This window comes from Arachis ipaensis, chromosome B2 (genome assembly GCF_059453495.1).
Source record: "Arachis ipaensis isolate K30076 ecotype BB chromosome B2, ASM5945349v1, whole genome shotgun sequence".
In the NCBI taxonomy this organism is placed as follows: Eukaryota; Viridiplantae; Streptophyta; class Magnoliopsida; order Fabales; family Fabaceae; genus Arachis; species Arachis ipaensis.
Genome location: NC_142437.1, coordinates 119,166,468 through 119,190,499, shown reverse-complemented (window position 1 = coordinate 119,190,499; position 24,032 = coordinate 119,166,468). Strand labels below are relative to the sequence as shown.

The 24,032-nt window shown below is 31.9% G+C and overlaps 3 protein-coding genes and 1 pseudogene across 3 annotated transcripts; 2 read left to right on the top strand and 2 right to left on the bottom strand.

The window, feature by feature from the left end:
* Positions 1–3,231: 3,231 nt before the first annotated feature.
* LOC107626079 (gibberellin 20 oxidase 2-like) lies at positions 3,232–5,082 on the top strand. The gene is made up of 3 exons (XM_088504034.1): positions 3,232–3,859; positions 4,148–4,466; positions 4,616–5,082. The coding sequence occupies exons 1-3, from the start codon at positions 3,333–3,335 to the stop codon at positions 4,886–4,888; spliced, it is 1,119 nt and encodes a 372-aa protein (XP_088360160.1). The 5' UTR covers positions 3,232–3,332; the 3' UTR covers positions 4,889–5,082.
* A 4,253-nt stretch (positions 5,083–9,335) lies between these two features.
* LOC107627914 (BES1/BZR1 homolog protein 2 pseudogene) lies at positions 9,336–10,170 on the bottom strand (annotated as a pseudogene).
* A 6,528-nt stretch (positions 10,171–16,698) lies between these two features.
* On the bottom strand, positions 16,699–19,032 carry LOC107626077 (transcription initiation factor TFIID subunit 11-like). Its single transcript, XM_016328858.3, has 5 exons — positions 18,796–19,032; positions 18,241–18,634; positions 18,043–18,130; positions 17,574–17,673; positions 16,699–17,425 (listed from the first exon to the last, which is right to left on the bottom strand). The coding sequence occupies exons 2-5, from the start codon at positions 18,627–18,629 to the stop codon at positions 17,298–17,300; spliced, it is 705 nt and encodes a 234-aa protein (XP_016184344.1). The 5' UTR covers positions 18,630–18,634; positions 18,796–19,032; the 3' UTR covers positions 16,699–17,297.
* Positions 19,033–19,340: 308 nt separating this feature from the next.
* On the top strand, positions 19,341–24,002 carry LOC107626075 (CLP protease regulatory subunit CLPX2, mitochondrial). The gene is made up of 13 exons (XM_016328854.3): positions 19,341–20,051; positions 20,900–21,029; positions 21,154–21,233; positions 21,323–21,373; positions 21,504–21,578; positions 21,656–21,733; positions 22,295–22,351; positions 22,565–22,635; positions 22,720–22,819; positions 22,943–23,047; positions 23,262–23,324; positions 23,446–23,568; positions 23,664–24,002. Exons 1-13 carry the CDS (start codon positions 19,440–19,442, stop codon positions 23,817–23,819), a joined length of 1,701 nt encoding a protein of 566 aa, XP_016184340.1. The 5' UTR covers positions 19,341–19,439; the 3' UTR covers positions 23,820–24,002.
* The last annotated feature ends 30 nt before the right edge of the window (positions 24,003–24,032 follow it).

Here is a 24,032-nt window from a genome sequence, read left to right as displayed (position 1 = left end):
TCCAAACCACTCGTCAATAAATTCTGAATTTTTTATGAGTCGCTCATAACACATTAAAGTTTCATGAAAAAATAGTTTCATTAAAAAATAGGGCCTGGTCTGCTCCCAGAAACTGGTTTATTCCACTGTCAATTATGCAGAAAATTCTGCCTTGGACCTTTTTAACAAACCTTACATACCCTAACTCACATTTGAACTTATATCCCTTTCAAAATCATATTTCCAACCTTTCTTCAGTTATCTAGGGTTGCTTTCACAGCCAACATAACCCAAAAAGATAATCAATAATTCATTACATATATATATATATATATATATATATATATATATATATATATATATATTCATTCTCATCATCCTCATCATTCATCATTAAAATCATCATGTATCAATACATTCTCACTACAATATCAGTTGCCAAAATTCATATTCAACCCAAATCAACAATTTAATTCGACAACCAACAATCAATTCAACTTATCCTATGGGTCAACTAGCCTAAGTTTTCACGACATATTACATATTATATACAAGAAATCAAAATCATACCTTGGCCGATTCCTTGTAAAACCCAGAATGTCACAATTTGTTACCGTTCCATGATACCCAAGTTTCTAAAGTCTCACCAAACGGGTCTCCGACTCCCCAGAGTCCAATACCAAGTCTCCAACACCACCAATTTGTTGCCAAAGTACAGAATCCAAACAAATTTCACCAAATAATACTAAAATTACCATAGGGTTCACTAATTAGATAACTTGAAAAGGATTAAACGTTTCTCACCTCACCAATGCAAAATTGGGATAAGACCCGACAAGTCCACGAAGCTAATTCAAACCTAAGACACCAAAATCATATAATTTCTCAATTTCAACACCCCTCAAATTCAAAATTGAGAAGGAAAAATTTGGGTAGGAAAAGATGAATTTCTTACCAAATTATGGGTTGGGTTTCGTAGAGGATTCCGAGACGAACGCGTCAATCAGAACTCCAGATTGAAAGTTATGGACGATTGAATTTCTAGAGATGTTAGGGTTCTCTCCCCCGTTTCCTCTCTTCTTCATTCAATCAACGTGAATTCCCTTTGCTTTAAGGGAAAAGTGGCTGAAGCCACTTATATGCAAGTGAATGGGCTGGGCCTTGGGTCCAATACGGACCCGATTTCCGTTCGGTCCAATCTTGGACCAAATTCTTTGAAACTAGTGTCAAAATTCTTATTTTAATTTGGACTATCCTATTAAACTATAAAATTCTATTTTCTAATTTATTTGATTAATACTTAATTTATTAACTAATTATTCACTAATTACTCAGAGTTTACATTTTACAAGATAACACATGTTTTGGTTTGCAACTTTGAGTAATAGGATAAAAGAAAATAAAGCTAGTGTTGCCTAGAATGGAAAGTGAAGCTTCAAAATAATTTATCAATTTTGTATCTGTTTTTGCCATCTTTAATAGGTAAAAAAGTTCACAAATATTTCCGAAACAATTAGGTATGATCTAAGGGAAGGAAGTTTAAGCGGGCTAGAGGAAGGAGGAACAACAAAGGACTTAGGATTTAAGTTGTATTGTTTCTGTATTTTTCTTCAGTTTTTAGTTTTGGAATTTGAACTCGATATTTATTTTGTATTTGAGTATTAGTTTTTTAATGTATAAAACAATTATAGAAAAAATTATATATGTCACTAATTATTATTTGATTTGTCATGTAATAAAAATTACATACTATATTTATAAGTTTGGTAATATAAAAGAACTGAAAAATTTATATTTTGTATCGATGAAGGTAAAAATCAGAAAAAGAATATATTTTTTAAATTTTATAAGGCTATTGCTACGCTTTTAAAGTGATAGAGAGATATGGCGAAAAGCTTTCAAAGCGTGGCCATATCTCTCTCTATTGCCACGCTTCAAAAGCGTGGCCATATCTCCCATATGGTCACGCTTTTAAAGCGTGGCCATATCTCCCACATACGGCCACGCTTTAAAGGGTGGCTATTTGTAAAAAGCGTGTTAAAAGAAAAAGCATGGCGATAGGTCACCAAAAGCATGGCGATAGAACAACCACCATGCTTGTAGACGCCACCCTTTCAAAAGCGTGGCGGTAGCTCAAAAAGCGTGGCGAAAAGCTATTGTCAAACTTTTTTCAGCTTTTCGCCACACTTTAAAAGCGTAACAATAGAGCTATTTTCTTGTAGTGAATATAATATATACACACTCTTGATAAAATTAATAAGTCTAATTCCTAATGTTTATTTTAACATAAATTTAAGCAATAAAAAAAAAACTAAATAACCATGTATACTATGTAACATCCTTGCCACTAAAATATCAAGCTTTTGGTTGTGCCACTCTGATAATAAGGATATTACACGACTTCTATATAATAATAATAATAATAATAATAATAATAATAATAATAATAATAATTAGGAACTTTTACTTGAAAACCTTATTGACTTTTCTTTAAAATAGTGTTGGTCATATTATTTTAATTCCAAGAATGAATTTAATACTAAAATATTAAATAGTAGGTAGATTTTAATAAAAATAGTTTTCTATGATATTTTTTTTACTATGATAATTAAAAAAGTAATTCAAAGACAAATTTTATTTCATGTTAGACTGTACTTAGCTTGATCAAATCAATTTTAATATAAGAGTAACGGAATTTAAAAATTTTATTCATGAATCATGATAAAATATCTATATTCAATCATTAATATTATTTAAAATATCTTTAAAAAAATAAGATTTTAGTATTTTAATTTAATTACAAACTATATATTACTATTAATAAATAATTATAGAATTTATCTATCATATGTCATAAGGACATAGGTTAAAATTACAAATTAAAAGGTTTTTATTAAAAATACAAAAAATTTAAATTTTTAATGTATTTATTTTATTAAATGAAAAAATTTAAAATCTTCTATTAATAGTAAACTTATCATGTGTCCTTATGACATATGTTAACTAAATTCTTATTATACTTTAAAAATAAATAAAATTATTACTTATTAATTTAATTATTTTTAATATTAAAAATAATTAAATTTTATATTTAGTTAATTTTATAAAATTTTATAACAAAAATTATTATATATTTTTTATTTAAAAAATAAAAAATACTTTACAGAATTTTAATTTGTATATGATCCCGTGTCCCCTCCACCTTGAATTTGCGTCATTTGCATGTACCCTTCTCTGTATTCTATATATATGGGTACCGAGTATCCCAAAACATGATAGTAATCCTCAAATAACATTATTATTATTGTAGTGAGTTCACACTTCACAATTGTCTTCGCATTTCAAAGACAAAAATGGCTCAACCAGTGTTTGTTTCATCACCCCAAATCCCAAAAGAAGATGAAAAGATAGTGTTTGATTCATCTGTTATGTCATATGAATCCACCATACCCGAAAAATTCATATGGCCTGATGAGTTTAAGCCAAGGCAAGACATTCCAGAACTTCAAGTTCCAGAAATTGACATGAAAGCCTTTCACTCTGGTGATCCAAAAGTTATATCAAACCTTTGCTCTAAGATTGATGAGGCATGCAAGAAGCATGGATTCTTTCATGTTGTTAACCATGGCGTGGACGCCGAACTCATAGCGAAAGCTCATGTTTTGATGGATGATTTCTTTGGCATGTCGTTGGCAGAGAAACAGAAGGCTCAGAGAACGCTTACAGATTTTCGTGGGTATGCTAGCAGCTTCACTGGCAGATTCTCTACCAAACTTCCATGGAAGGAAACACTCACTTTTCCTTACTCTGCTGAGAATTCATGCAAAAATGTGGAGGAATATTTTGTTAATGCTCTTGGGGAAGATTTCCGTCACTTTGGGTGAGTTAGGATGATTTTTATTTTTATAATGAGTGTAATTTTGATAGAACAGGTAAAATGTTTTAAATTAATTATATTTATATTTTAAATGATTATTTATGCGGTTAATATAATATAAAAATCAAATCAGTCATTAGATCCGTAAAATTAGTGGTTTAAAGTTCAAAAATTTAATCAGAATTGATGATATAATAAAATAATATATTTATATATAAAATATATATTTTTTAAAAAAATAATATTTTATATTTTATTATTTTAACTCACGCATATTTTTATAATTGATAGGGAGTTCTACGAAAAATACTGTGATGCAATGAGCAATCTAGCCCTTCAAATCATGGAACTTGTGGGGATGAGCTTAGGAGTTGGGAAATACTTCAGAGATTACTTTGAAGAAAATAACTCTATTATGCGACTGAATTACTACCCGCTATGTCAAACACCTGATTTGACCTTAGGAACTGGGCCCCACTCTGACCCTAATTCCCTTACCATACTTCATGATGATCAAGTTGCTGGTCTTCAAGTGTTCTTGGATGGCCAATGGTACTTGGTTCCTCCAAGACAAGGTGTTTTTGTTGTTAACATTGGTGACACATTTACGGTAACAAATCTTTATATTATAATGTTCTTAGATGATATTCGGTTTATGTAAACACGATAATTAAAAATTATTAATATATTTTATTAAATTATTTAAGGCAGTAAGTGTTTACATTTTAAATACTACTTTTATTTTATTTTTTTTTTCAGGCTCTATCAAATGGAGTTTACAAGAGTTGTTTGCATAGAGCCGTTGTGAATGACAAATCAGCAAGAAAATCGCTTGCTTTTTTCCTGTGTCCTAGGAGGGATAAAGTTGTCAATCCACCAAAGAAACTCATCACCGAAGAGAATCCAAGAAAGTATCCAGATTTCAAGTGGCCAACCTTGCATGAATTCACTCAGAAGCATTACAGGGTTGACGCAGGAACTCTTGAAACATTCTCCAAGTGGCTTTTAGACAATAAAACTTCAACCAATTAATTAAGGGTGTCTCCTATATAATCGAACTTTAATTTATTTTCTTATGTTTGGGTATGGATGATGATCATATATAGTCATAGAAATAATACAAAAAGTGTTTGAGTCCTTATAATAATGTGTATGGCCTCTGGTGCATCACTCTGTGTTGAACTTGGATAATAAAAATTCTAAATAAAAATATTATCGTTTTTAAACTTTTCACTTTTCTCTTTTTTGGTTAATTATTAATGGCTTCATTATTTGTTTTTTCCTGTTAATTGAAACAATAAGAGAAAATTTCACTCCCCTCCTCTACGAGATATTAAAATGACACTTTTCTCTCCTTAATTTATAAAATGTACATTTCCCTTTCTTATAACTTTTAAAAAATTTTCTCTTTAATCCATTTTAAATTTTTTGTGTTAACTAATGTTAACTTTATCTATTTTTCAAAAAAAAAAAACTATTTTCTACAAAAATACCTTTTAGCAAAACTTTTATTTTTTATCATTAAATTTTGCTTATCAAAATATCATTTAATAAATTATTTTTTATTGATTAAATTATATTTTTATCAAAATTTTTTTTAAAAATTTAATAATTAAATTATTTTTTTTCTAAAATACTCTTCAATAATTTTTTTATATTTTACTATTAATTTTTCGATATCAATGTATATTATTTTAACATTAAATTAAAAAATCTTACCATTGTTAATATGTATAACAATTAATATATATTAATATTGAAAAAAAATTTACTAAGATTTTTTTTAATATTAAAATAATATATATTGGTATAAAAAAATTAATAGTAAAATATAAAAAAAGTTGTTAACAAAAATTTTGGTAAAATCATAATTTAATAATTAAAAATTATTGAAGGGTATCTTAGAAAAAAATAATTTAATTATTAAATTTTTTAAAAAAATATTTTGATAAAAATATAATTTAATAAAAAAATAATTTATAAAAGGGTATTTTGGTAAACAAAATTTAATGACAAAAAAATAAAATTTTTATTAAAGGGTATTTTTGTAAAAAATATTTTTTTTTGAAAAATAGATAAAATTAACATATATAACACAAAAAATTTAAAATGGATTAAAGAGGAGGTTTTTTAAAAATTATAAGGGAGGGAAGTGTACATTTTATAAATAGAATGGAGGAGGATGTCATTTTAGCATCTCACAAGGGGAGGGGAGTAGAATTTTCTCAAACAATAATATTATCGAGTTAACTCTCAAAATGCGTTGGACTCAAGAGTTGATTTTCAGTATAAATTAAAAGACAAAAATATTATTTGTATATTAAAATCAGTTATTAAAATTAATCACTAATATATTTATGTATAAATATATGTGTAATTTAATTTATTTTTAATGTGTATTTATATTCTTAACAAAATAGAATTCACAATACATCAGAAAAATATGTATAAAACTGTATTGGTAAATAGTAACAATACAAATAAACAGTAATAACCGTCTAGAACAACAATACTGTATATATAAACAGTATAATACTAACAATTATGAGTAATACTAGGGTGCTGAACAAGAAATTTTTCAGCAAATACTGAAAATAGATGGCAGAGTAAAAGAGTTAAGCGTGTATAGGTTGTCTTGATGATAGTTGACAATTCCTGCAGCGTGGCCAGAGAATGATGGAGAAAAACTCTTAATTAGATGTCATTTAATTTAGTTATGATAATGTTGTTGGGTTGTTTTTGGGAGTCCAACAAATATTAGATGCTGGCACAAAAAAATGTATAACAAAATTTAAATTTTTGGCTGCTTCTTCTGTATCAGTCATTTTAAATAGTTTCTAAATTTTAGATAGCCCCATTTTCAGTTTTTTTTATTCTCTTATAATATTTTTTTGACTTATTTTTTATAGCAAATTTTAAATTTTAAAAATTTAAATATTAATTTTTAATTTTTTTAATAAATTAGACAATTTTTTTAAGTATAATAGACAGTGATGAACCTAAAAAAATTTAGGAGTGGAGAAAAAAATATATATACTAAAAAAAATTTTGTTGAACATTATTGATTATATGGAGATATAAAATTTAAAAAGAGTTAGTGAATATTTTTTATTTTAAAATACTATTCATTATATATATTTTATAAAAAAATATTTTTTTTATTTCTAAAATTTGAACTTAAAACATTTTAATTAAATTATAGATAACTTGTTATCCTAACTAATTTTTTTTATAATTTAATAATAAAAAACGAAATTATTTGGCACATTAGCACTTAATGATATACTAATACTTATAATTTAAAATTACAATTATATATAAATACTAGAAAAATTAAATCTGTATATGAAAAGTATATTTATATAAAATAATAAAAATTTAATTTATAATTTTTTTCCTTTCTTTTCTTTTAAAATAATTAAATTTGTTATATATTTTTTAATTTAATTTTGGTATAATGTTAGATAAAAGATTTTATGTATATGTTTAATTATGTATTGTAATTAAAATATTTTTTATTACTATTTCTAAAAATAAAAAATATATTCTAAATTAGTAAATTAATTAATTTATGTTAAAATTTTATATGTAATATAGGAACATATAATAGAACAAAAAATAAAAAAAATAGTAAGGATGAATAAATTGAGATTAAAATAAAATATATAAAGTCATAAAGAAAATAAAAAATTAGATTAATACATAAATTATAATTGTTTGAATTAAAATTTATAATTAAAAATATTAAAAAGAGAAACAATAAAATTAGAAGATACATAGAGTTATGGAGAGCTATATAAAAAAAAGATAATTTAAAATTTACCTTTTGATGAAGAGAATATGACCGCTAGATAAGAAATAGAAAAAGAAGGTTAAAAACATAAAAATAAGAAAATAGTCTAAGGGAATAAAAGAGCGACAAATGAGAGTATATTATATATAACTATTTTTTAAAAAAAATTAAAAATACAATGGGACAAATGTCCCCTCATTTTTGTTACCAGAGGTCTGTGTGCCTGACAATAGGTCAATAACAATCACTTTTATTTACTTAAAAAATAGAGAATACAATACTCTTTTGTTTCAGACAATAATAAAAGTGCATATATACTTCTCAATAAATAGTACTATACAATATACGTAAATAGTACTATACGGACATTATTGCATAAATAGTAACTTGCACCGATAATTAACGTAGAGAACTCCAAAATCAGATAAAAATTATGGATTAAACTTTGACAAAAATTCTACTATATTCGGAATAATTACACGATATCCTTTCTATATTCTTACACTTTCAAGAGTCAAGATATTATAACACCTTGATTTTTTATAGGATTATTCTAAAAAATTATATGATAAGAAAATTCGATAAATATTTGAGAATTACTTCATTATAAAATAATAAGATGGATTTAAACTTGATAAGTGAAAAGAATAGATATACCGTAAGAGATAAAAATATGTTCTAAACTAAAAATCGTACCAAACAAACTCCATCCTTTCATAATCAAACCAGTTTCTCCTCCATTATAAAGTCACCGTTTTCTTTTTTCTTTCACTATATTTTTCTATCAAACATCACAAAATAATATATCTTTAATTATTCATTAGAATTAATTAAAGAACAATATAGATATATAATTAAGTTTAGTTAACTATGAACCAACACGCATTAAACCGCTTTCTTTTTTTTTTTTGTTCAGCCGAACCAGAATCAAAATCCCATCAATCAAGAGAACTTAACTATGATTAGCCTTAATTTTTTCTTATTCCTTATTCCTTTGATGTAGGGCTGGCAATGGGTAGGGTATGGTAGATTTTAGACTCTACCCTAACTATCCTACTCGCGGGTTGAGAATCTCTCAATTCTAACCTTACCCGCACCCTAAAGTTCTAAACCCTATTCTACCTGCAGAAACAAAAAATTTCAAACAAATATAAAATTCAACCATTCCAAATTTTATATATATTAATAAAATAGAAAATAAAAAACTAAGTTCAAATTAAAATTAAAAACAATAAAATCTTAAAGAAATCCAACATAAAATTACAAATAATATGATCATCAACTAGTTTAGTGATTATTTCAATTGTTTATAAGAGGAAGATTGTGAGTACAAGACTCACTTTCTTCACTACATATATATATATATTAGAGGTGCTGATAAGGTAAAATAGGGTATACCCTAAACTCGTACCCTACCCTATCCGCAGGCAAATTTGTACCCTACCCTACCCTATTCGCAACGGATAGGGTAGACAACTCTACCCAAACAAGTTGGTCCGAGTTAGATATCTGCGGATAGGGTATATATTACCAGTCCTACTCTGATGACCGAACTTGAGAAGGAACCCCAACCTCAGTTCCATCGAGTAAATCCCCAAAATGGTCCCTCAGATTGAGCCCGTGCATCAATATTATCCCTGATTTTTAAAATGCTCTAATTGCACCCTTCAGATTGAGCTTCGTGCGAAATCCTGGTCCTTCCACCCATTTTCGGCGTGACTCAGCAGCCGGAGCGCTGAGCTGACGGTTTGTGGTCCACGTAGGCAGCTTAAACGACGCCGTTTTACTTGGAGGTAGCTCTAAACATTATTTTCAACATCAAGCCTTTCCACAACCTAGAGTAAGTTTCAACTCATCCACTCCCACCTCATGTATCCTCTCACCCTCCCATGGCTTCACTCTACTATTCTCAAAGTCAAAATTTGATGGTCTTCCTCTCTCTGCAGCCTGGCCCCATTGCATGCCTTCATTCATTTCCATGGAACCATGGGGAGTGATTTGCTACATTGCTGGTTTCACAAGGTTAAAGGTAGGCGATGGAGGAGCAGCCGAGGTAGTCGTTGTCTGAAAACTAACCCAGCGATCGGAATCCACAGTAGAAGCATCAGATTCATCACACTCAGGAATGGTGGAAGTAGCCAATTGGTGGCGGCAGGAGGGGCTGGATGGGGCGGATACCGCGAAGAGAGGATGGCGGAACGAATTAAGAGAAAAGACATTGGAGAGGGATTCGAAATCCGCCTTCCTTTTAGAACCCCTGGAGGTTGGGGAAGAAAGAAGAGGGGTAACAGGGACACTATTGGATACTCTAAGAGGAGGAAGGTTTGTGGGGATGGAGGTGATGTTATGAATAAATGGTAGGAGGAATGAAGAGGGGTTTTGAAGGTTGGGATCAATGCGAGAGGGGCTGGGGAATGATGAGGAAGTTGGGCTAGCATGGTAGAAAGGAACAGGGCTTGGGAACGCTGATGACTGGGCCTGGCTGTAGTGAAGAACAACCACTCATGTTCGCTGGAGTTCCTCCAATCTCACCTTGCGGCCTCTTGCATCCCTGTCATCAAAACACAGATCTCAATCAAGATTTCTAGGGTAAAACTAACGGAACATAATCAATCATCTAGAACTATCACAATGACACCTGATCTAGAACTTTTTAGCAAGATTAGAAAGTGGATCAACAAAGCAAGCAAGAAAGAGCAAGTAGATTTGAGAGAAAGAGAAGTAGAAGAAGAAACCTTGCGGTAGGTAGTACCGTCCTCTTCTTAACAAGCAATGGAAGTATCCTCCAGACAAAACGGCGTCGTTTAAGACTGTCTACGTGGACCACAAACCGTCAGCTCAGCGCTCTGGCTGCTGAGTCATGTTGAAAATAGGTGGAAGGACCAAAATTTTGCACGAAGCTCAATTTAAAAGGTGCAATTAGAGTATTGTAAAAGTCAAGAGTAACATTAGTACACGAGCTCAATTTGAGGACCATTTTGGGAATTTACTCCAGTTCCACCTCTTGGTTACTTCTTCCATTAAATGCTCATCCTTATGTGTCTTATTGAAAAGATACCAACGAAGCCTCTGCACCGCCTCATCCCACCTCCTCTTCTTCTATCTAATAAACCCAGTGCTCTTCATCCTCTTCAAAATTAAAACACACACAAACGGAGGAAAGAACAGAGAAAAGAACGAAATGAAGCTGAGGGAGAAGGAAGGAGCTATCCGCAGCAAGAAGATAAACTGCATTCCTCATCATTCTGAATCTTTGAAGCATCCTCGCTGGGTGAGAACCAGCAACTCTCTTTCTCTTCTTCTTCTTCAAATTCAAAGAAAGAAATCCTATTATTTCCCCTTGTTCCATTTCTGCCATTCTAATTTCAATTTCTGCTAGAACAGTTGTAACCATAAGTAAAGGAGGAGTGAGAACTCTTCTCTTGCTCAAGCTTGAATCGGCCATTTGTTCGTAAGGGGAGTGACCGAAGCTTCAATTTCGTGTGGTTAGGGTTTCTAATTCAAGAAAAAAGCACAAACAGAATTTTGAACTTCAAAAGAGGTAAGGGTTAGGATGTTTAGAAGGATATGTTTGTGATTGATTGATGGTGCTGTTAGTGACTTGTGGGTCTGATGTTACTTAAGGTTTTATGTTGCTATGTGCAGAATTTCTTTGAAGGCTAAAGGCTATGTTTTGTGAATGAATTAGTTGGTAGTATGAGCTGCTGTGCTTGAAATGGGTTCTATTGTAACTAAATCTAGTTGAATGATGATGAATGATAACTTATGTGATTAAATGATGACAAGTGCTTGGGAAAATTCTGTTTTAACGTGATGCAGAAAAATAAATGTTCATTAGTGTATAAGCACTTGAAAACTTGAGAAATATTGGCTCTGGATTTTTGGGGATCTGCTAATCACTCTTTAATTAGTTAAAAGAAAGATAGAATTATGGTTTTAGAAGAGTGATAAGCTTAGATATAAAACTTGGTAGGTGAGGTTGTTAAGTTACTTGATGCAGAATTTCTGCATATTTGGCGGTGGCTTAAAATAAATGCTGGGAGCAGTCCGGACCACCGTTTTGGATGAAATTATTTTTCTTTGAAATACCGGTGTGTCTTGAATATTTCATAAAAATTTCAAGGAATTTGGCTAAGTGGTTTAAAAGATATGAATTTTTGAAAACAGAAGCTGCTGCAGAATTTTTCTGGTTTTCTAGTTCTGCAATATCAATTTCAAACCACTGGAACTTTTGTTTTACTTAACATTTTAAGTTGCTACTAAAAGGGTTTTGAAGATCTGTATCTTAACTTTAATTGAGTACAAATTTCATGTTCATATCTATTTTGTAGACTTAATTAAGTCACTTGGAAGTTGGATTGCTTGCTGGAAATTCTGAACTGATTTATGAAAACAAGGCATCACTTCCAAATGAGAATTAATTAATCAAATGAAGTGATATGAAACTGAAACTTGTTTGTTCTGAAACTTATGGATGTTGAGTGTATCTTCACCAAAATATAGAAGCAACAGATTAGAATTGAATTTACTATGGAATTTACGAAAACAGAGCTGCCTGCTGTTTTCCTGAATTTTTATGAGTGCAGCAACAGATTTTCAAAGTTTGTTATCAAATTCAATTCTAATCCAAATGCAGTAAAATCTAATTCAAATTAAAGATTAGGATCTCTAGAATGAACTTACTAAGAGAGATAGTCCGTGCATAAGCTTTCTCAACATAAAACCACATAACAAGACAGCAAGGTGCTGTTCCAAGAATCTAGAATAAGAGTCTCGGTTTTTTTTCAATATCTAGCATTAAGCTTCCCAGAAAAATACGATTCATAGTTCTTTAGAAATTTGAGTTCAATACGAACGCGTGGACATAAAGTTTGCGCAAATCTAAGTCCGTTTGTTATATTAATTATTAAATAGAAGATTGGTTGTCCAAAAAGGTAATAAGCTAGACAAGTCAAGAAAATAAATAAGAATGCAAGTTGTCCCTAGGAAGGTTTAAAGTTAAAAGGTGATGCAGAAGTATGCTTAGTAACATGGTGATACGGAGGTATGTTTAGTATCATGGTGATGCAGAGGTATGCGTATTTATAAGGTGATGCGGAGGCATGATGAAAAGAAAGAAAATGAGAAACTATGAAAGGATAACGATTCTTGAGAACTGTTTGTTTGAATGGGCCTTTGTGCCAAATTGCTAATGCGGAAGTGATCGCCTAACGGATAGCCTAAGGTTGCTAATGCGAGAATGTCCGCCTAACTGATAGCATAATGTATGTTGAATGAGACTTGTGCCAAATTACTAATGCGAAACTGTTCGTCTAACTGATAGACCGAGATTGCTAATCCGGGAATGTTAGCCTAATTGATAGCTTGTCTCTTATCGTGATGCCAAGATATCCTAATTGATATGAGTTTGCCCATGATGATAATTGTGCCTAATTGACACGGTAAAGAGACTATATTTGGAGTTCGCCCCGAGTAACGTCGGGTTGCGGGTAGACAACCGACGCATGAGCTCATAGCCTGTGCTAGGAACAAGCATGCATCATAAATTGTTTGCGCATTTGATTGTGATTGTTTACTGTTCATTCTTTCTGCTACTTGCTATCTGCTTCTTGTTAATTTTTTATTCTCTGATTCCTGTTTGTATTTAAAGTTGTATAATCACAAGTTCTACAAAGCTTAGATTAAGATAATAAAACTAGGAACAATAGCCATAGAGAATAGTATAAGGAGCGGCATTAACCCCAACGGAAGATGTCAAGATAGAGTTATGTCAGAGACGTGATATGGAAGTAGCCGAGAGACGTAGCAAGCGAGTTGTTACGATAGAGCCGGAACTCTAGGCTTCACGAGAGAGACGTGTTTTCACGGTATCGCCTTACTGGGAACCATAATGCTACAAAATTACTTGGAAGTAGGAAATATTTTTCTGTGTTTGCAGCAAATTTGGATGTAACAGGAAGATATTTGGCTGTGACAGAAAGATATTTGTGTGTATTTTAAGAATTTTGGGTGTATTTTTATTCTAATAAGTTCTCCATAATTCAAAACTCTTTTTCTTCCTCCTCCTAATCTTCTACTACTTCTTCTTCCCTATCTTCTTATTTTTTTTTCTTATAATGCTTCTTGGGAGAAAAAATCAAACAAAGAAGAAAAAAATACATAATGTTGTAAAATCAATAGAAAGAGGAGGAGAAAAAAATTGCAGCAACAATAACAACAATAAAAAGAACTACGATGAGGATGAAACACGCAAAGAAAAAGAAGAAGGAATGCGAAGAAAAAAGGAAAAAAAATGCAAAGAAGAAGGAGAAGAAGAAGGAGGAGAAGGAGAAAGAAGAACATGAAATACAAACGTTGAAAAAGAACCGTTTGTCATTTCGCACTATTCAAGGTTGAGAAAGCGCGTTTACACGCTTTCTAAATTGAAGACTTTTTTTAATTGAATTTGAGTTAACTTATATAGATTTATATGCCAAAAAAATTTGTATATATAACAAGTCTCATATAATATTGTTTGGAGACATCTGTGTATAATTAAGGTAAATATAATAACTAAAATATTTTTATTAATTAATAAATGTTATATAACTAATAATGCGTGTATAGCAGGGAGAATAACTATGTATAAAGGAATTTATTTTTAAGTTTGTCTTTTTTTATTGTTCATTTTAATTAATTAACCGTAGTCGGTAAATACATGCATCCAGTTGAATTTTTAAATGCATTTTTTAAAAATAATAGTTGCATTATTGTTATTCATAAATTGTTTATTATAACACAATAATAAAACATTACATTTGTGGCAAAATAATAAACTTATCAACAGATGCCTTTGGTGACACCTTTTGGATAAATTCTTTGTTAAACTAAGAAAATATATAATGAAATGTTAACAAGGTTATAATAGATAGATTAATATTATATAAGTTGTCTAAATTAATTTTAATCCTATTATAACAATTCTAATGTAATTCAAATAATATAAAAATCATGGATACTACTATTATAAAATATTTTTAAAAGTGTGGTTGTCAATTGTAAAAAAAAAAAATTAATATAATTCTGCAATTAGATTTAAAATTTAGACTTTACCCGTTAGTTATGGAGTATCTAAATTAATATCTTTGATATGGTTTATTACAAGTCCATAACCGTGTAAACAAGTATTATGTACATTCGTTTCTCATTTGCAACCCAAAATTTTCTATGTTCCTTCCTTTCATCTCATTGTTCAAAAAGTTACTTTAGCATGATTTTTTCAGTGCAAAAGTTGCTATGGAATTTGTGAAAAAAAAAAATTGGATAAACGTGTAGCTCTAGATTTCCTTATTTCTTTTTCGGTTGATAGCTACAAAAAAATTTTTAGGCTAGAGTATTATATTGGTTTCTTACATTTGAGCGTAATTCTGTATTAGTCTTTAAGGTTTAGAGTGTCCAATTTGAATTCAAAAAAGTTTCATTTAGCTTCAATGTAGTTCCAGCGTGAGGTTAAAGTTAAATAATTAACGAAAGTTAAATAATTAACGAAATGTTTTACATGAAGAACAAAGTCAATAATCTGAAGAACAAGTACAAGCTCCAAAGACACAAAATCAACCGCGAATGCATCAATACATTTATTTATCATTTTTCTTACAATTTATATGAAATATTTTCTATAGAACTAAAGAGAATGATAAATAAATGTATTGAGGAATCTACGGTTGATTTTGTATCTCTGGAACTTGTACTTCTTCTCTAGATTATCGACCTTGCTGTTATATAGGACATTTCGTTAATTATTTAACTTTGACCTTACGATAGGACTACATTGAAAATAAATGAAACTTTTTTGGATTCAAATATAACACTTTAAACCTTAAGAACCAAAACAGGATTACTCCCAAACGTAGAGGACTAATTTAATACTTTACCTGTTCTTTTAATTTATTTATTTTAGTTAGAGGTAGGGGAAATGTTTGGATTTAGTTTTTGAGACAAAATTGCCAATAAAAAAATGTTCTATTTAAAAAATAAAAGTTGAAAATTTTAAAACTTGTTAAATTGGTAATTTGGCAAGATTTATAGCAGAGGGGGAGTGAGAACTGATCTCCACCAACCTGAAGAATTGAAGCATGACTATATTGTGCATAGAACTTTATGTTAAAATGGTATGCATGTTTTAATCAGTAAAAATAATTATCCGAATTAGCATCTTGTGTTAAAATTAGCACGGAAGTATATTTTGATATACAATAACTATCCTAATGGCAATCACATTTGCCTCCTAAAATTGCCACGAGTTTGAATCTCTCTTGGTGAAAAAGAGAGTATAAGATGTGTGTGTGAGTACTGGGTAGGGTGTGTTGTGTGTGTTGTATTGACAAAAAAAAAAAAAAAAAAAAAAAAAAAAAAAAAAAAAAAAAAAAAAAACTGAACAAAATATATATGCAAGATCAACATTTAGGTGAAGCAAACCTAAGTGAACAAACACGAACAAAATTTAAAAGCAAAAGTTGTTTACAATAGATAGTGATTAACCAACCACAAATTAAAAAAGATTATTAATTACTTCTATACCAAAAATATTAAGATATAGATATGTTTCTTTCTTCTATTATAAATAATTTAATTAAACTTGTTATATTTTAGTTTGTCATTTATTAATAAAACAAACATATATATATATATATATATATATATATATATATATATATATATATATAGTATTTTTTATTGAAAAAGACACGAAAAACAAGTTTTCCTTTATTTTATTCATTTTATCTAAAATAGTTGTTTAGATTCAATCTCAAAGATAACCTAAAATGGACAATATATTAGAACCAATGGTCAGACTATCAGTTCGAGAAGGCATTTGTTTGGCAGAAAAGGCTTTTCTTTCAATAAGGAAAGCTTTTATTTCAATAAGGAGCACAAAATTCTTTGAAACATAGTCACCGGTAGCTGAGGTGAAAGGGGAACATATGCCTTAGAAAGCAGCCAAAAGCCATTTTAATCCATAAACCCTAAACAAGCAATAGTATCTCAACCCAACAAGTAGAAATCACAAATCAAACAAAAAATACCAACATCCAGAATTTCTTTTAGATAGTTCATAGATAACTCAACCCAAATTTGGGGAGTAAGACATTACATCATTCAACTCCAGGGACATATAAGTATACTTACTACCCAAAATTTAATTATTCAACTTTAGCATTAATAGGGAGTAAAATAGCTTGGACAAACTTTTACTTTAGAGGAGCAAAACCCTAGACTATACATTAGTTTGACCCTAATAGTTAACTGAGATCTCTTGCAACCAAGCTCAAATCCTCTTCTAGTTCTCCTTCTCCCAAGTTATTCAAGCTAGCTATCTATTTAACACAGTAAGCTTTGCAATGCAATATACAGCATGTCATGGCAGCACAGATATGCATTTCAACTTCAACATAGATAGAACAGATGTTGAGGCCTATAATTGTTGTGTTCACAAATTTAATATTTGATAAAGGAATGGGAAAATATTCTAAATTTACCTACAAACAGTAACAAATATCAGGATGCACGAATGAGGCCATGAAGGTACTGAGTAGCGAGTACCAAATCTACCTACAAGACACTGCTGCAAACCAGTGACATCATCCACTACATTCACAATTCATACATTTACCGGAAGAGCCTCGACATTGGTCTTTTAAATATTTTTCCTTCAAGCTTTAATCGTCTATATGCTTCTCTCAAGTGACATGGACGAATTGGTCCTGATTCCTTCCTCTCTTGCATCACTATTCTAGCTGCAAAAAAGTAGTAGTTTTTATCAACGGGAACTTTTGGAATCAGAATATTGGCCTTCTTAGGACCAAGAACTGCGAGATTTTGACCTTAAATACATCGTGCATGAACCATCTCATGCTTGAAGCTATAAATGGAAACTTCCCATACCTGTTTCAACAACTTCACCAACAAACATTTTTGCGATCCCCGATACTACGATCGTCATCGGCACGGAAATTTTCTGCGTCCCAGTGATGCTTGCTAATAACTGTTTGAATGTCAAGAGAAGAAAGAAGAGGCAAGTTGTAAACAATCTCGTCTTACTATGATATAAACTACAGTGCAAATTACAATGCAAAAATAGCAATTTGTAAACTACTATACAAATGCATAAGCCCAAAATCAATAATTCAGAACCAAGGTAATATGTAATAAAAACCAATCTTGAAGATTAACCAAGGAGAGAATGCAAATAAGGTTTCAAGAGTCTAAGTATTGGGAAAAAAGAACCCAACCAAACTAATACACTCAATCAGAACAATTTAAAATTTAAATTATTGGATAGCACAATAGTTTAAACGTTATATTTTTAGCAAATCAATTTGGGAGATGGCACATAGAAGTTGAGGAACCATACTCTTTTCATGTTAGATTTCTGAAATCCGGCCCTGCGGAATGATTCATATCTGCTCATCTGTTCCTCAGTGAATTGTGACAATATAGCCCTAAAAGCAAAAAATAATAATAATAATAATAATAATTAAGCCCAAAACAAATAGATGCAATGAAAATGGTAAATAAAAGCAAGATCAACAAAAAATAACCAATAACATACTGCATCTTGGCCATCTTATCAGGATCGCCGCTCGAAGGGAACTTTCCGAGCTCAACGTCCATGTTCTCCTCCTCCTCTTCCTCCTCCTCTTCTTTGCTCTTCATCCCAGTGCCAGCACCACCGCCTCCAGCGGTGGCAGTGAAGGAACCACTGGCACTGGCATTAGCACTGCCGCTGCCACTGCCAGGGGTGAATTGTGAAGGACCCTTTTTGGCATTGTCGTCATGAGGGAGCTGGAGCTGGTCTTGAGGTTGGGATTGGGAACTATGAGCGGCAATTGAAGAATTAGGGTTTTGTCGTGCGTCCGCGGAGGCGTCAGCTGGGGATTCAGGCGGAGAATCCTCTTGCTCCTCGAACGCTGCTTCAAACGGATCCTTTGATTGCTTCATTCTTTCTATATATCAATCAACACATAAATTTCTTCATCAGCCAATAACATTCCCAAATTCAAAGTTCATACAAATAATTATAACTGGTCAAAGAATACTGATTTTTCCTTTCATTTTGCAAACTAACTAAATTAACTGGAAAAAAAATTGTGTGCATAAGCATCACCTCAGACAAATCGAAACTGAGTGTTGCAGGCGGCACTTGTGTTGCTTGGGTGCGGGAAAGACAGCCAAATGTGGCGGGAAAATGGAAGATGTGGTGATGTGGCGGTTGAGATATGATGGAAGGGAAGAGAAGAGGGAGTCAAGCTTGTCTGGGTTTTCAAGCTTGTTAGGGCCCTGAGCCTTAGGGGGTCTCTATTTTTTCCTTTCCTTTTGGGCTTTAAGCCCTCTACTGCAAGTCAAAAAAAAAAAAATTAACGTTAAATATTAATTTATAAAGATAACTAACTTTAAATTAGCTGAATAATCAGCTTATTTATCAAACCTAAGTGTTTAAATATCTTTTATGTATGTAATATAATAATTTACTGGCCAACAACAAATATTTTGGCTTGAACTGGAGATAACATGAAAAGAATATATATATTACAAATATAGTTTCCATGTTTTTATTAATTAACAATATAAAACATGTTAATATTATTAGTAAAATGATTATTTTTTCATAATTAGTTATCTATTTCCGCTTATCATCACTACTTAGCTCAGCTGCTCTCTTCCCGAACTATTTTTGCAAGCACTAAAATTAAGGAAGCCATGTTATGAAAAAGGAAAAGGAAGAGAAGAAAAATTTCAGAAACTGAATCCATGTTTTCAATAGCCGGAAGGATCATCAACAACAATGGAACAACAACCATCACGATGAGACTGATTCCTCGCCTCCTATCACTTCATCGTCACTCTTGGAATTCTGTTAGTGGCGGTTACAAAACCCTCGATCACAGAGCCCCCAAGTTCTGCTGTGTACGGCACAAATCAGAGGGAGGAGGAGGAGGAGGAGGAGGAAGGAGGTGGTGGTCCGGAAACGATGACCGTTACGACCACATAAGAACTGAGGCGAACTGCCCGCGCTGCTCAAAGCCTATCACAGTTGTCTTCTCCAACAGACCACTCTCCATCTCGGCCCATGCGGCACCCCCGGGCCTATACCAGGCCCTCAACCTTTGCCCGTCTTGCAGGACCGCCTTCTATTTCAGGCCCGTCAAGCTCTCACCTCTCCACGGCGAGTTCTTCGAAATCGGTCGGGTTAACGCTCCTCTGAGACCTCCGGTTCATGATCATGATTGTAATCGTCATCGTGCTCTAGCTGCTTCTTCTTCTTCTCACGATTCGGCGAAGAAGAAGAGTGATTTGCCAACGCCGAAGCAGATATTTGAAGCACTCAATCGCTATGTTGTTGGCCAGGAGAAAGCGAAAAAGGTTGCAACCTTCAGCTTTTCATTTCATTTTATTTGATTTCAAATTTAATTAAGGGTAATGCTACATGTACACCAAAATCAGCCATCAAAGTTAGCTACCAGTATAAAATACATGTTTAGCTACCAGTATAAAATACATGTTGAAATACAAATACATATTGAAAATAAATTAAACCGCATATGTATTTATACACAAATACATTGGTAGCTGATTTTAGTGGCTAATTTTAGTGTACAAATAGTATTTTTGTTTAATTTATTTAGTTTTTGATATGAAGCTATTCTTTCATATACTGGTAGTAGGGATAATACTAGTTCGAGTGTAGTGATTAGTCATTAGGAAAATGCTTCATAGCAAGAAAATTTTCTGGAAAATGTTTGCCGGAGTAGTGTGTGCTGAAATAACACTTATCCCATGATTTGCTTTTATCAAACCACTCATAAGCTGCATTTGTATTGCCATTTATTTGCAGCAACCTGTTTTTGGCAATGTAGCTTCACTTTATTCATTGGCTGCCTATGATGCATAAATGCTTGAATTTTGCTTTGGAATATGTACTATATTCATGATTGCATATATTTATGAAATTCTTATGTCTTAGATTCTCTCTGCATGACACTAATGTTTTGAAATAAACGATAAGATTTTCAACTCCATCCATTGTTTTATTTATTATATGGGAGTTATCGTCATGTATAGGGTAATCATTGGAATAGTTGTCTGTATTAAGTAAATCGACATAATTGTGTAATATATAGGTTCATGAATTCTCTTCTTGGTTATTTTTCTTTTTTTTCCCCCTTTTTACCCTGATATATATTAATGTAGTTTTTATTCTCAACTCAAAGGTTCTTTCGGTGGCTGTTTACAACCACTACAGCAGGATTCATCTTGCTTCCCTCAACCAATCAGAAGATGGAGATGATGTGGTTGAACCAGAGAAAAGCAATGTCATGCTTATTGGTCCAACAGGCTCAGGTATCACATTGCTATTTCACTACATCATTACCCTTCCAGAATAGAAAGAGAGTGTGTGTTTCTCTGTAATTTGTAATAATGGATTGTAGTGAGACTCAGTTGCCACTTTTGCTGGGAATTGTAGGCAAGACGTTGCTTGCGAAAACACTGGCACGTGCTGTGAACGTACCATTTGCCATAGCAGATGCAACAACACTGACTCAGGCAGGTCCCACAATATCTTCTTGTGTATGTGTTCTGTATCATTTGTTTTATGGACTTTGTTTTACTGATAAATGCATTTTCTTTTTCAGGCGGGTTATGTGGGAGAAGATGTTGAATCAATATTATATAGGCTTCTTGAGGTATGTCCTTGAACTCTCTATTCACCTACTGTTTGCTCTATATAGATTATTGTCTTTTTCATTCACAGTCTTAGTGGTAGATACAGATTTTTCAACTTTTCTGAAACTTTTCTTGATGGACTCTTTTTAGGAAGCGGATTTTGATGTGGAATTAGCTCAGCGGGGAATTGTCTATGTTGATGAAGTTGATAAGATCACTAAGAAGGTTTCCTACTTCTATAAAATTTTGATTTAATATTTTTCTGTAATTGCATAAAATATTGATTTTGGCTAGTTTGTCAGGCTGAGAGTAGAAATATTGGAAGAGATGTATCTGGAGAGGGTGTGCAGCAGGCCTTGCTAAAAATGCTGGAAAGCACTGTGGGTAAATTTTATATTAAGACTCCCTTTTGGCTTTTGATAACTACTTTATTTCTTCCATTTTGTCTATCCTGTGCTTTTTTATAAATCTTTACATAGCAGACCCAAGTCCCAACCCAGAAATTTGGCAGTTGGTAATCAATATAAAAGTTTGTTGAATCGTTGTGACATAGTCCAGCAGTGTGAAACCTTTATTCGTTGTGAATAATCCAGCAGTATGGAACCTTTATTTTTCCTCGTAAAACTTGTACACAAAAAAAAAAAAAAAAACAGACAACCTGCAGATTGCATATGATTTCATGTCATTGTGTTTTACATTGTCAATAAAGAAACATTGTTTGGAGTAACATTGCATCAGATCTAGGTAGCCCTAGAAAATGATTAGCAATTGGATGAAACCATTGTACACATTTGCATAAGCATTAGTCGACTGCAGGGGAAGTATTTAGAAAATAAAATAGACTTGCATCCATATAATTTAATGATTTTAAAACTTTGAAGTATGCTTGTGATCTTCTATTTATATATTATATTCTTGTATTTTCTATCTTTTCCTTTCAGGTAGTGAGTGTACCTGATAAAGGAGCTAGCAAGCATCATGCTGGTGATAACATTCTGGTGTGTTCACACAAACAGAATTTACATTTATTCATTATTGACATAGATAAGAGAAAGTACCACTAATGGTTGAAATTTAGAATTGAGGATATTCTTGTCATGAGAAGATAAGAGAGTTTGTTTCAAAAGAAAATTAATATAGAATTGAAGAGTTTGAAATCGCAGACTTTCTGTTTTCTCGTGTATCCGATAACCTTGCATGATGTTTTTCAGATTGATACAAAGAATATTCTTTTTATATGTGGAGGGGCCTTTGTTAATTTGGAGAAAACTATCTCTGAAAGGTGAGGCCATATTCTGCTACTATGTGGCATGCATCCCTGTAGATTGTGATTGGGAATTTCAGTTGAAGTCGTTCCCCTTTCCAGGCAGCAAAACTCATCCATTGGGTTTGGAGCACCAGTTTGTGCAAACATGAGGACTTCTGGATTCACTGATGCTCTAGTCACATCGTCACTTCTTGAGAAGGTGAGATCTTATACTTAAATATTGTATTTTGGCCATGCATTTTTTTTCATTTTTTGTGTTTGTTACTTCGCTGGGTACTAGCATAAATTTATGTAGATAATGCAGTAATATTTGGGCTTTCAGGTAGAAAGTGGTGATTTGATTGCATATGGCCTCATTCCTGAATTTGTGGGGCGTTTCCCAATTCTATCTGGTTTGTCTGCTTTGAACGAGGAACAACTTTTTCAGGTATCTAGAATGTCTATGGCAAATGCATGTCCAATTTCTGCTTTGGAGTCCATTTTTTCATTATATTTAAATATGAATGTGAATACATCTAGTAGCCCTTAAAATATGAGGCAAATACTTCATCGTTGATTCTTATAAAATATGTGAATACACGTAGCCCTCTATCAGCTTTGTGAATTCCACTGCTTCTCACAAAACTTTTTATGAAACACAGGTCCTTGTTGAACCTAAAAATGCCCTTGTTAAACAATACAGAAAGATGTTCGAAATGAACAATGTAAGCTGTTAGTCTTTTCCCCATTCATGTTTTATCCCGATTCTTATTGTGCTTAAATTCTTCTCCAACATACCTCATTGGGTTGTTCAATATTGTTGGCATGTCTGATCCAATGTTTCAGGTCAATTTACATTTCACTGATACTGCTCTGAGATTGATTGCTAAGAAAGCCATGGCAAAGAACACTGGTGCCCGTGGTTTAAGAGCCTTGTTAGAAAATGTTCTTACTGAAGCAATGTTCGAGGTACATTCTATATATTTTAGTGTCAGATTTTATTCTGTTTTCATTTTTATTAATATAAATGTGTCTTTTCTGAATTTTGATTGCCTTATCCTCAGATTCCAAACAAGGTGGATGTTGACAATGTAAAAGCAGTGCTGGTTGACGAAGAGGCCGTCGGTTCATTGGATGGCCCTGGCTGTGGCGCAAAAATCCTGTACAGTGTTGATGATGGAGCGTTGGAGGATCAAACATCAGCATATGTTTGTACATAGATAATACTTGTCAGAATCTTCCTTACCATCCTTTTGTTTTTCTTTATTGCATCTTTTTCTTGTTATTATCCTTATGGTATATACCTCCCCACCCTCAAATAAAAAGGAGGGGAAAAAATAACTAAGAGCAAATATGAATAATATTCTGTACAGCTAATGAGCATGGTATAATGTTAAATTCAATCTCTCTATAATAGGGTTCTCATTAGTCAC